The sequence below is a fragment of the Anomaloglossus baeobatrachus genome, chromosome 5, assembly GCF_048569485.1.
Source record: "Anomaloglossus baeobatrachus isolate aAnoBae1 chromosome 5, aAnoBae1.hap1, whole genome shotgun sequence".
In the NCBI taxonomy this organism is placed as follows: domain Eukaryota; kingdom Metazoa; phylum Chordata; class Amphibia; order Anura; family Aromobatidae; genus Anomaloglossus; species Anomaloglossus baeobatrachus.
This window is the reverse complement of record NC_134357.1, coordinates 477,863,645-477,877,587: the sequence shown is the minus strand read 5'-3', so window position 1 is coordinate 477,877,587 and position 13,943 is coordinate 477,863,645. Positions and strand designations below refer to the sequence as shown.

Here is a 13,943-nt window from a genome sequence, read left to right as displayed (position 1 = left end):
ATTGCTCAGGTGTGATTTTAGGCCAATCTTCCACACAAACACTCTTCAAATCCTGAAGGTCCCATGTGCTCCGCACCATTACAATTTACAAATTGTGAATGTGTAATATCATTTATAAATATCAGTTCTGTAAAATAATGACATTTTAGTTAAGCTTATGTAGAGCTGTAGACACAGATCTGTTGTTAAAAAAAGCTATTACTATCAGGAGAAAATTTGTCACGTAGCTTATTTAGAACAGTACACCCAGCGGCAAGACTGTGAACCCAAATGGCTGTACTCATCACCGGTGGAATTTTATTATTCCACTTTTTTGTTGTTTTGGTTTTTTTTACCTTAGGTTCTCGCTAGCAGTTTTTGTGCAAAATTCATTAAAACGGAAATGCAATTTATGAATTTTGTTCAAAATCCAAAATTGTGGGCCAGATTCATGATTACATTTTCAGTATTTTTTGGCCATGAGTACTACCTCTCAAAATGATTTTGTGGCTTTTCCAGGTTTATTTTTTTTAGTTTAGGCTCCGATTCATGAAGACCAGCATTATTCATGCCGGTCGTGATAAGAAGTGCGTGCTGGAGTCGAAGGCACTGCATGCATTAGGAGACGCCAGCCATTTAATGATTTGGGCGGGTCTGAAAAGTGGCATGTGCGCATCCGTCCCTTTCACCACATATCTTACTCCAGAATTCAGGGGTAAAACCTTTCACGAATCAGGGCCTGGTTCACAATTTTGAGCTATGAGCAAAATTTATGAATCGCATGGGCCATTTTGATGAATTTTATGCAAAAAACATCAGCGGAAACCATAAATCGAAAAAGAAAAGTGACTTAAAAAAACCCCGCAAATGATGAATTGGGTCTTGTGGGGTTTTTTTCTGTCCTTTAACTCTTTTTTTCTGACTCTATAATGGAAAAGGTTGCACATCTCATAAAATGTCGTAAAAAATGGGCCAAAATGAGTGGCGTATATTAAAACACTCCTGGTGGAGACTGGGGTAGAGTTTAATCAAATGTTGCGACTTTTTTTTTTTTTTAATGGTTACATTTCATGAATTAGTCGAAAACATCTGGAAAACGCCAGATTGACGTAAGAATCAGAAAACTAAAAACAACTTAAAAAGATGGTTTGATGAATTTGTGGCAAATCCATAAGTCACTGATAGAGACTCGAAACGCGTCAGTAATCTGTACTTTGTGTCTCCTCTGAATGCACTACATGGACACAAGGAAGAGCTGGTGCTGGAAATCTTTCTCTTCTTTGCCTGAGTAACAAAACAAAAAAAGAATACACATATTTACTAAGGATTTCTAAAAATGTCCCCCACCTGGCGAGTCTTCTATGTGTAAGGCTACTTTCACACATCAGTTTTTTGCCATCAGGTACAATCCGGAAAAAAAAGGATAAAACGGATCCGGTATCGCATCCGGTTTATCCCCATAGACTTGCATTGTAACCGGATTGTACCTGATTGCTTTGCGGTGCATCCGGTTTTTTCCGGATGTGGCAAAATAATTAAATGCGGCGGCCGGATAGAACGTATCATGTAACGTTTTTTTGCCCCTTAAAAAAACCGCATTCTGCCGGATCCGGCACAATACGGCATTGTATACAATGGGTGTCTATGCATGCCGGATCCGGCGCAATGCGGTTTAAACCGGATGCGGTGACCGCATCCGGTTTGGTAAACAGAGCATGCGCAAATTTTTTTTTTTCATCATCACCAAACTTATAAAAGGATCCAGCACATTCTACACACCTCCTGCCGTTCGTTCCTGACTTCAAGTTCTGCTGTCCTCCAGTCCAGTGCTCCAGGGAAGAGGTAATGTCCACAGTACTGTCCACAGATAACTGTTGTGAGCTGCGTACATGTACTTAGACATTGTTTTTTCGTTTTTTACAGGTGCAGTGTTGCGGTCAGAGTTTGGTCCAGCCAGTTGCTGTGTTCCTACGGTTCTGTGCAAGTGTGCAAATCTTGTGGAGGAGAGTGTTCCTGAGGTAATGTCCACAGTACTGTCCACAGATCACTGTTGTGAGCTGCGTACATGTACTTAGACATTGTTTTTTCTTTACAGGTGCAGTGTTGCGGTCAGAGTTTGGTCCAGCCAGTTGCTGTGCGAGGCCTGTAATAAAATAAGATATGTCGTCTTCTGGTAGCCCGCCCTCCGGTTTACAAACTGAGGTATATATTTTTTTTTTTTGTTTTTTTTTTTTTAAAAAAAAAAAAAAATTTTTAAATAAACGACATTTACCCAGGTGGCCGAAACATCACAGGAGATGCTGCCAGAAGATGACGGAAGGGGTGGAGAAATACACGGAGCGGGCGGTCATAGTGTAAGTTTCATACAGGAATTGTTTACCACAGCACACCAAACACATAAGTAAATAATGGTTTTTTTTTTTCTTCACTAAAGGCTTCAACTTCTAGGGCTCACGATAGAGCTCCCCCAAGACCGTCCCAGGGTCGTCGTCGAGGTGGCGGTGGTCATAGTGTAAGATTTTATTTTTATTTTTTTTTTGTTTTCTCATGTCTGTGTGAATTTCTGTCTATTTTTTTTTTTTTTTTAATTTCTTTTTTCTTTCTTTGAACAGGCATCACAGCGTGCTCCCGATTCTGACGGTGAGGAGGCCGGATTTATCAACATCGACCTCCTCATCGATGAAGTTAGAGAGAGGGAGCCGCTGTGGAACATGTCTGACCGCCGCCACGCTGATTCAATCGTAACCCGTCGACTCTGGGACGAGGTATGCCACGCAGCGATAGAAGGTTGGGGGGAGCTCAATTCTCGTGGCCAGAAGAAAGCGCGTAAGTATTCACAGTTCAGTAGGTTATGCTGCAGGATGTAATGTGTTGTATACTAACCACTTTGTGCTTTCCACTTTCAGGTGACAAACTTCTGAAGCGGTGGCGGTCTATCAGGGATCGCTTCAAAAAGGAGTTGAATCAAGAGATGCAGGCCCCGAGTGGATCCGGAGGACGCAGATCGAAGTACCGTTACTTTAGAGCGTTGTCGTTCCTCCGGACAACTATGGTGTGCAGAAGGTAAATATTCCCCACAATATGTACAAAGTATAATATTTTATGTCTGATTTTTTTTGCCTTTTTTTTTAGTCAGTGCCAATGTATAGCAATTAAATTAATTATTGTTTTGTTTTTCCTCTTTTTAACAGCACCGTCTGCAGCACTCAGGAGCCTGCATCGAACCCGACAGGAGCGATCCCTGAACAGTCCGCCACTGGGGAACACAGGCACAGACCCGACCCATCTGAACCTTCCCTTCCATCTACATCTGTCCCATCCACCTGCGCTGGAGCTTCCCGTGAGACTTCATTACCTGAAGCTGCTGGTGACGAGATAGCTTTTCCCCTACCCCACCCCTCTGACACTGCTGCCCTCAGTAGAACACCTTTGGGTTCTGGGCGTCAGCGTCATAGGGGTCAGGAAAAAAACTATGCGCCCGAGTTCTTGCATCTAAATGCAGCCTTCCAGAACGCCATTAAATTATTAGCCGAACAAAATAGTTCTGGTTTTAGCTTCATAAAGGCCAATATGGATAAAAATACACACGAATTGTGCACGCGTCTGGACAGGCTGCATTTAGATGCAAGTAAATTACCCAATCATTGCTTTTTTCAAGCCGTACTAGAGTGCATGGAAAAGCTATCTCCTGACCAGCAGATGCATGTAATGCAAGCCACACGGCAGGCTCTTGCGCAGGTTTCCTCCCAACCACCTCCACCCACCCCTCCTCCAGCACCTGCCCCCCCTCCAGCCATTGTCCCTACTCCCCCTGCTGCCCAGTACCAGCCTGCTGCCCAGTACCAGCCTGCTGCCCAGTACCAGCCTGCTGACCAGTACCAGCCTGCAGCCCAGTACCAGCCTGCGGCCCAGTACCAGCTCCCAACCACATCTGCCCCTACACTTCCTACCCACTATCACATCTCGCCTTCCACACCCATCATGACCCCAACTCAAGCCAATTCACCCGCCACCTCTTCTGTCTCCCAATCCCTCCACTCCACCCCTCAATCCTTACCAAATCCCATCCCATCTCCTGGTTTCCCTCTTGGTTTCTCAACCACACCTTCACCTTCTGTTACTTCCCCACCACCACCACCAACACCACTTTCCACCCTCAATACTCCCACTGTGCGTGTGTTCCCATCTGTCAGCCCCTCCAGTACTATCTCCACCCCAAGCCCAAGATATACAAATTTATAATTTATGTATGTAATAAAAAATAAAAGTTTTTTGTTGAAAAGTATTTATTTGTTCTTGTTTTTTTTGGGGGGGAATATTATTTTGCAAGTTAAGTTAATAATAAGGTAATACAAAAACATAACATGTTGTAATTTGACGGTGTAAAAATTACAAATTTTTAAAGAGATTCAAAGATTAAAATTAACAAGGTTAACAAGATATTTTTTAATTTATTTTTAACTATTTTTATTTGTTATAAAACTAAACAAAAATCTTATACCATTTGATCTTGCCAATCTACTCTACCTTCTGGGGACACAAAATAGTCAGCATATTTGTCACGTATTGTTGAACAGGCAACACTACTCCTAAATCCAGGACTGGTGTAGTCAGTCAAAGAGGTGGATTCCAAACTCTGGTCATCCAAGGACAAAGGTTCCTTTGTTAAAACAAAATTGTGCAGTACCACACATGCTTTCACTATTTCATCAACAGTTTCAATGTTTAAATTAATGGCTGTTAACAACACTCGCCATTTGCTGGTTAGTATCCCAAAGGAGCATTCCACCATTCTTCTGGCTCTGGATAATCGGTAATTATATATTTTTTGTGTTTGCGTCAATCCACGGCTTGCATATGGCTTTAATAGATGTTGGGAGAGTTGAAAGGCTTCGTCGGCCACAAAAACAAAGGGCATTGGGGGCTCACATGTGCCAGGAAGAGGTCTTGCAGGAGGGAAATCAAAAGTATTCCCATAGATTCGCCGCCCCATTGGGGACATTTTAAAGACCTGAGAGTCATTGGATCTCCCATATGCGCCAATGTCCACTGAGATAAATTTGTAGTCCGCATCCGTTATTGCCATTAGGACAATTGAGAAATACTTTTTATAATTGTAGTATTCTGACCCCGAAGCAGCAGGTTTCACAATTCTTATATGTTTGCCGTCCACTGCGCCAAGGCAATTTGGAAACTGACAAATGTTGTAGTATTGTTCAGCAATTGCAAGCCATCTGTCCCTGGTGGGCTGGGGGATGAAATCCTCATGGAGGCAATCCCACAAGGCTTGGCAAGTGTCTCTAATGATTCCCGAGATGGTGGAAATTCCTAGTCGAAACCTGTAGTGAAGGGACAAAAGCGACTCTCCAGTTGCAAGGAATCTGTAAAGGAAAGACAATAATTATAAAAAAATAATAGCAAACACATTACAGTTACAGGAGGATACAATTAAAAAAAAAAACTTACCTAAGCGTAACCAGCAAACGCTCCTCGGGTGTTATAGAGAACCGGCTGTAGGTGTCCGTTTTACGTATGTTGTCCGCAACAAGGCCAAGGAGGACGTCAAAATTATTCACTGCCATCCGGACATAGCTTGTGAATTTTTCATCGTTTCCACGGAGCTCCAGGTATAGGGTTGAAAACACCCCACGTGTCAGTCTCTGGGCAGTCAGGGGATGGATCCAAAAGCGTCGATGTCGCTGACGCCTCAGTCGCTGTCGCTCCTTTTCTCTGACGATGATAGCCAAGCGATTTGCCTCAAATATAAAATCTGCAGTGATCTTTGTGATATTTGCAAGAATAACATCCATGGTTTCTGATTGTCTCTGTCTTCATTCTGTAATATATGCTTCAAAATACTGTATATATACTATATTTTCCCAATAGCCAATCAGAATACGGAACGCGTTAATTGTTTGTTTAGTGTTTAAAAAACGGATCCGTAAAAAAACGGACATAACGGATGCAAAACGGATGCAAACCGGACCCACCGGATCCGTTTTATTCCGGATCCGTCACCAACGGATCCGCTTAAAACCGGATCCGGTGGGTCCGGTCTGCTCCGGTTTGCACAACAAAACCGGAAACGTTGGATACGGAAAAAAAAAGGACTGTACCTGAATACAGAAAACTGATGTGTGAAAGTAGCCTTACCTGCATGTTTTTTGCATTTTATAAGAATACTGATGCTGGTTCCAGTAACTTCATTCCCATTACCTGGGGCATCTCGCAGAACACAGCGCCTTGGGTGATTAATGCCTGAAATACGGGACCGAAGTCAACAACATGGCTTTAACCACTTCATAACTGGTGATTTTATTTTTGTTTTATTGTTTTTTTTTGCATTTTCATTTTTTCCTCTCCTTTTAAGAGACATCACTTTTTTACATACCCGTATGAGGGCTTGTATTACTGTGAGACACCCCTTACTTTAACATATAAAGTACTGAAAAAAATCTATGTGGGTTGAAATGAAGAGAAAAAAATGTAATTCCATTATTTATGTTTTTTTGCTGGTTTTTTTTTTCTGAGAATCAATGACATTATTTTGATACCACTAATAAGGTTGCAATAATCCCGCCTGGACTATTGCAACCTTCTGCTCTGTGGCCTCCATTATATCAGTCTCGCATCCCTACAATCTATTCTAAACTATGCTGCCCGGCTAATCCACCTGTCCCCCGCTACTCCCCGACCTCTCCTCTCTGCCAATCCCTTCACTGGCTTCCCATTGACCAACGACTCCAGTTCAAAACCCTAACCATGACCTACAAAGCCATCAACAGCCTGTCTCCTCCCTACATCTATGACCTAGTCTCCCATTACTTACCTGCACGTAACCTTCGATCCTCACAAGATCTCCTACTCTACTCCCCTCTCATCTCCTCTTCCCACCATCGCATCCAAGATTTCTCCCGTGCCTCCCCCATACTCTGGAATGCTCTGCCACAACATATCAGACTGTCACCTACCTTGACAAGCTTCAAAAGGAACCTGAAGACCCACCTCTTCCGACAAGCCTACAACCTGCCGTAACCCTCAGTCTGATATAACGCCGCACAACAAGCTCTACCCTAACCTACTGTATCCTCACCTATCCTTTGTAGACTGTGAGGGACCTCTATCCTCCTGTACCAGTCTGTGCCTTGTATTGTTTATGATTATTGTACTTGTCTGTGCTATGTATATCTCTTTCACATGTAAAGCGCCATGGAATAGATGGCGCTATAATAATCAATAATAATAATAATGATAATAATAATAATAATAATACAAAACTTATACAGATTATTTTTAATACCTAAAAAATTAAAAACTGGCAAAATAAAAAAAAAAAATGGCTTCAGTCACTATATTCTGAGAACCATAACTTTAATGTTTCCGTCGATAGCATTGTATGAGGTCTTGCTTTTTGTGGAGCATGCTGTACCTTTTTACTAGTATCACATTGGGGTCTATACATCTTTCTTGATCTCTATTTATTCCAGTTTTTGGAAAGGTGACATGACCTAAAAACAGTGATTCTGGTATTTTTATTTATTTTTTTTTCCATTTTGGCATTTGCCGTATGAGATAATTATTTAATTAGCTGGGACAAGTATGTTATTATTATTACTATTTTTTTTAATGATTTGGCTTTGTGCTTTATAGAAAAAAAGGGTGATTTAAACTTTTACCTGTATTTTTATATATACAGAGAGTGAAAAAAGAATTGAACACATTACCAATTTTTTAAGTAAATATATTTCTAAAGGTGCTATTGACATGAAGTTCTCATCAGATGTCTGTATCAACCCATCCAATCCACACAGGCAAATAAATCAAACCATAGATGTCCATAAATTATGTGTAATAACTGAAATCTAATTAATACTTCATACAAAAGCCCTTCAAGATGCTTCTGTATGGAGAAACTAGTTGCATGCATTGCTCAGGTGTGATTTTGGCCCATTTTTCCACACACTCTTCCAAGCATGAAGGTCCCATGGGATTTTTTTATGAACTCTGAGCTTTAGTTACTTCCACAAATTTTGGATTCAGGTCTGGTGATTGGCTCGGCCATTGAAGCACCTTTATGTTCTTTCTCTGAATCCAATTGAGTTTTCTTGGCTGGGTGTTTGGGATCATTGTCTTGCTGAAATGTCCACTCTCGTTTCATCTTCACCATCCTGGTAGATAGCAGCAGATTTTTATCAAGCATGTATTAATACATTTGTCCATTTATCCTTTCTTCAATTACATGAAGTTTGTCAGAGCCGTATGCTGAAGAAGAGCCCCACACCATGATGTTTCCACCTCCAAACTTCACTGTTAGTATGGTGTTTTTGGGGTGATATGCTGTGCTGCTTTTTGGCCTGCAAACATGGTATTATGGCATCCAAAGAGTTCAATTTTTGTCTCATCTGACTAAACTATATTCTCACATTGGCTTGCACATGCTTTTTGTTCAACAATGAAGTTTTGTGTGGTGAGCGTACATACAGGCAATGGAGGCTAAGTGCATTACTTATTGTTTTCTTTGAAACAACGTACCTGCTGATTCCAGGTATTTTTGTAGATCTCCACAGGTGTTCATTGGCTCTTGGACAACTCTTCTGATATTTCTTTTCACTCTTCTATCTGAAATCTTGCGAGGAGCACCTAGTCATGGATGTTTTATTGTCAAATGATATTCTTTCCACTTCCAGATTATGACCCCAAAAGTGTTTATTGGAAACTTTAGTAATTTTAGAAATTCATCTGTAACCCCTGCCATCAGTATGTTTTGCAACAATCAAGTTGCAAAGGTTTTGAGACATCTCACTGGTTTTACCCATCATGAGATGTTTCTTGTGTGACACCTTGGTAATGGGACACCTTTTTATACAGTAAATCATCAGATTAACCAGGTGATATTATTTTTCACTAAGTAACAAGGAAAGAGACAGACGGGGAAAGAGACAGACTGGGAAAGAGACAGAGACAGGGAAAGAGACAGAGACAAGGAAAGAGACAGAAACAAACGGGGAAAGAGACAGACGGAGAAAGAGACAGACGGGGAAAGAAACAGATCTGGAATGAGACAGACCTGGAACGAGACAGACGGGGAAAGAGACAGACGAGAAAAGATACAGATGGGGAAAGAGACATACGGGGAAAGAGACAGACCCAGAACAAGACAGATGGGAAAAGAGACAGACGGCTAAAGAGATAGAAAAGGAAAGACACAGACAGACACAGGGATAGAGACAGACAGACACTAAGAACACAGACAGACAAAGAGATAGACACACACACACACAGACAGACATGGATAGAGACAGACACACAGACAGACATAGACAGACATGGAAAGAGACAGACACACAGAAGAGACAGACAGAAAGAGACAGACAGACTGACAGAAGCAGACAGAGACAGACAAACGCAGACAAAGAGAGACTAGGAGAGAGACAGAGAGACAGTTACTATCCCGGGCAACGCCAGGTACTACAGCTAGTTAATAATAAATTTCAGCTAGTGTCATTGCTTTCCATGGATTTCCACACCTCTCTTCCTTCATGTGTTCATTACTTTTTCCCTGTGTCATTTCTCATAATTACACATCACTAAATTTATGGACAATTATGGTTTGATGTCTTTGCCTGTGTGGATTAGATGGGTTGTTTCCAACATCCGGTGAGAAATTCATGTCAATAGAATCCTTAGAAATATATCCACTTAGAAAATTGATGAAGTAATCAGTGCTTATTAGAAGCTTTATTTTTTTTTTTATTAATTAGGTCTATGGTGAGTTTCCTACCTTATGATACACCTGTTTACTTCACTAATATATGCACTTTCTATGATATCCACACACAATATGACTTCATATAATTAAAAAAATAAATGAAATGTATTATGTATTTTATAAAAATAACATGGTTATGAACTTATGTTTAGTAAAATTCTATATATTTTTAATGAAATCTTGATTAACTGTTTAATTGCTCACGCTATATATACACGGTATATATACCGTACTTCCTGTTTGTATCACTGTATTGCTTGAGAAAAGTTAAATAGAACCGAAATGTTGCCACACCGGTAGGTCCCCTTTTTTGCATCTTTTGATTGCTTCCTTCTTTTTTTATTGTATATATATGTATATGTATATATATATATATATATACACACATATATACACACACACATATATATATACACACATATATATATATATATAATATATATATATATATATATGTATATAAAAAGTGCTACTTATTTCCATCAGTCCGTTAAACAATGAATGGAGCAGAGGTCGAGGCTGTGCATCTCCACTTTGATAAAAATAAAAGGGGGTACCCATTCTGCTTCAGAAGCCCCATTCTTGGACTCACTGGAAGTTCTAGGGGATCAGACAAATGATGGTGGCTAGGGGATCACTTGTGAACTTGGGAAAACCCCTTTAAGTTGGATTAGTAGGTAACCCCGTTAAATAGATGTATCTGTATGGCGTGAACTCTGTACTTTTCACTAACCTTAAAGGGGGTATTCTCATCGCCAATCCTACCCGAATATTTAGTAGGTGTAATCAGTGGCATAACCAGAGTTTGATGGGCCCTGGCTCAAAATTTGGACCTGGGCCCCCATCCATCCGTGCATGTTGGTCAGATGTATACATATATGCAGGTATACATTTAGCCTTCTAAATCTTATAAAGACATACGAGTTTCCCTCCCCCATTATGTAGTAATGTCCCCCATCCTGTTATAATGTCCCCCTTCCTGGGCTCCTTCCTGGTAAATATTTTCCCCATCCTGGTATATATGTTCCACATCCTAGTATATATGTCCCCCATTCTGGTAAATATGTCCCCCATCCTGGTAAATATGTCCCCCATCCTGGTAAATATGTACCCCATCCTGGTAAATATGTCTCCCATCCTGGTATCTTTAACCCCTATTCTGGTACTATGTCCCCCATCCTGGTAAATATGTCTCCCATCTTGGTAAAATGTCTCCCATCTTGGTAAAATGTCTCCCATCCTGGTATCTTTACCCCCTATTCTTGTAAATATGACCCCCCATCCTGGTATATATACCCCCTAGTCTGGTAAATATGTCCCCCATTCTGGTATATATACCCCCTATTCTGGTAAATATGTGCCCCATCCTAGTATATATGCCCCCCATTCTGGTAAATATATCCCCCATCCTGGTATATACTGTCAAATTCCTGGTATATACTGCCCTCCTCATGGGCCCCTCCTGGTATATACTGTTCCCCCTCCTAGTATATATGTTCCTCTCATGGGCCCCTCCTGGTATATACTGTCCCCCTCCTGGTGTATATTGTACTTACCCGCCGCGGTTCCCACGTCGCACGGCATTCTCCTCTATAGCCGGCCCGCAGTGGACGGCAGCTTTCATTGGCGTCCACTATGGCAGCTATGGCAACGCATGACGTCATTGTCATGGGGACGCAGTTGAAAGCTTCCGGCTTCTGTTTGGCTGGCAGCGTGTATTAAAGTGTAGGACCCTGATGGGTCTCTGCATCGCAATGTATTTCAGCTAGATGTGCAGGGCATTGCAGCTTAGGTATGCATAGTTACGACCATGAGCAACCAACTATCACTATACGAGTGGATGTAACCATGGATACCTAAGGTCCTGCAATGCCCTGCACATGAGGTAAGCAACATGTTGAATCAGAAGAACAATACTACATTTCTAATTGATGGCATTTCCTAATTATGCTTATTACATAGTGGGATAGGATCTTGGAGATGGGAATACCCCTTTAAGCCCGCTCATACACATCACACTATAGCGGTCAATATGGCCGAAAGTGATGACTGAAAGTCTCATCTGTATGGAAGCCTTGAACATCTGATTGTCTATTGGGTTTGTCTGATTTGTCCGACTGACGATCGCTTTGTTCTCTCTGAGATATGCCATCGTGAGTGACGGCTTTCTCATAAAGAACACACGAACGCTCGCCCGAAGAATCGGCCACAGCCATTGAATGTGTATGGCTAGCTTTAGAGTGAAAGAGAAACGTGGGTAGTCCACATAACAGCCCTCAATGCCACATGTTCTGGTATCTGATGATGAGATGACTATATAATGATTAAATAACGACATAATTTGTCAGTGTGATGTAAGGGCCCCCGGGGCCCATAGAAATAGTCACACACCCCGGTGACTATGATGCTCCAATATGGGACAGAAGTTGGGAAATTCTCCTGGGACTGCCAAAGTAAAAGCAGCCGTTTAGGGGAATCGCTGAGGACTTTCTGACTAGATGTGACTAAAATATGTCTCAGAACGTCCTCCTTCCGAGGTGTGTCACACTTATTGAGAAAAACGACCGTCTCCTTCTGGCTTACAAGAAAGAGGAACTCGGAAGAGATACTGAAATTACCCATGTCTGCTTCCACCTAAAAAAAATAAAAGATGAAATCTCAGGTGTTCCTCTTCCCCAAAAGTCTCAAGAACTTTTTTTTCCCCCGAAAGTAAAAAAAAAATCATACAGAAACTTCTCTCTAGCTGTTTCTGAGAAAAGCTGGCTGACAAACCAATATGGCTGCCACTACTGTCTTTACAAGGGTTAATACACAGCTTTTTCTAAAGCCTGACTAAAACAAATGCTAGATATAGGAGAGGTAGATGTAAAATGACAGAATTTGTCATGCAGGTCACTGGGAAAGCTGGGTGAATACCAACAAACCCATCACTATAGCATCTAAGGCTCATTCCCAGCTATTTCTGAAATTTGAATGGCAAATGCTAGGTATGAGAGTCGTGATGTCAAATTAGGGAACTATGTGTAGTAGACTGGGAAAGCTGGGTGACAAACCAATATGGCTGCCACTACTGCCTCTACAAGGGTTAATATACAGCTTTTCCTAAAGCCTGGCTAATAAAATGCTAGATATAGGAGAGGTAGATGTAAAATGACAGAATTTGTCATGCAGGTCACTGGGAAAGCTGGGTGAATACCAACAAGCCCATCACTATAGCATCTAAGGTTCATTCCCAGCTATTTCTGAAATTTGAATGGCAAATGCTAGGTATGAGAGTCGTGATGTCAAATTAGGGAACTATGTGTAGTAGACTGGGAAAGCTGGGTGACAAACCAATATGGCTGCCACTACTGCCTCTACAAGGGTTAATATACAGCTTTTCCTAAAGCCTGGCTAATAAAATGCTAGATATAGGAGAGGTAGATGTAAAATGACAGAATTTGTCATGCAGGTCACTGGGACAGCTGGGTGAATACCAACAAGCCCATCACTATAGCATCTAAGGTTCATTCCCAGCTATTTCTGAAATTTGAATGGCAAATGCTAGGTATGAGAGTCGTGATGTCAAATTAGGGAACTATGTGTAGTAGACTGGGAAAGCTGGGTGACAAACCAATATGGCTGCCACTACTGCCTCTACAAGGGTTAATATACAGCTTTTCCTAAAGCCTGGCTAATAAAATGCTAGATATAGGAGAGGTAGATGTAAAATGACAGAATTTGTCATGCAGGTCACTGGGAAAGCTGGGTGAATACCAACAAGCCCATCACTATAGCATCTAAGGTTCATTCCCAGCTATTTCTGAAATTTGAATGGCAAATGCTAGGTATAAGAGTAGTGATGTAAAATTAGTGAAATTCAAGTTTAGTAGACTGGGAAAGCTGGGTGGCAAACCAATATGGCTGCCACTCCTGCCCCCACAAGGGTTGATACACAGCTTTTCCTAAAACCAGACTAAAACAAAATAAAAAAAAGGCTAGATATAGGAGAGGTGGAAGTAAAATGACAGAATTAGTCATGCAGACGACTGGGAAAGCTGGGTGAATACCAACAAGCCCATCACTATAGCATCTATAAAGGTTGATTCCCAGCTATTTCTGAAACTTGAATGGTGAATGCTAGGTATAAGAGTAGGGATGTAAAATTAGTGAACTACAAGGGTAGTAGACTGGGAAAGTTGAGTGGCAAACCAAT

The 13,943-nt window shown here is 41.3% G+C and overlaps 1 protein-coding gene and 1 long non-coding RNA gene across 3 annotated transcripts in view; one reads left to right on the top strand and one right to left on the bottom strand.

Moving 5' to 3' along the window:
- Positions 1 to 1,130: 1,130 nt before the first annotated feature.
- LOC142310367 (uncharacterized) overlaps positions 1,131 to 13,943 on the bottom strand; it is a 45,662-nt gene continuing 32,849 nt past the window's right edge. For both annotated transcript variants that reach the window (XR_012754138.1, XR_012754139.1), the window contains exon 3: positions 1,131 to 1,263. This is a non-coding gene — a long non-coding RNA (uncharacterized LOC142310367). The remainder of the gene's footprint in view (positions 1,264 to 13,943) is intronic.
- On the top strand, positions 2,564 to 3,646 carry LOC142310528 (uncharacterized). Its single transcript, XM_075348051.1, has 4 exons — positions 2,564 to 2,805; positions 2,886 to 3,042; positions 3,171 to 3,603; positions 3,638 to 3,646. Exons 1-4 carry the CDS (start codon positions 2,691 to 2,693, stop codon positions 3,644 to 3,646), a joined length of 714 nt encoding a protein of 237 aa, XP_075204166.1. The 5' UTR covers positions 2,564 to 2,690.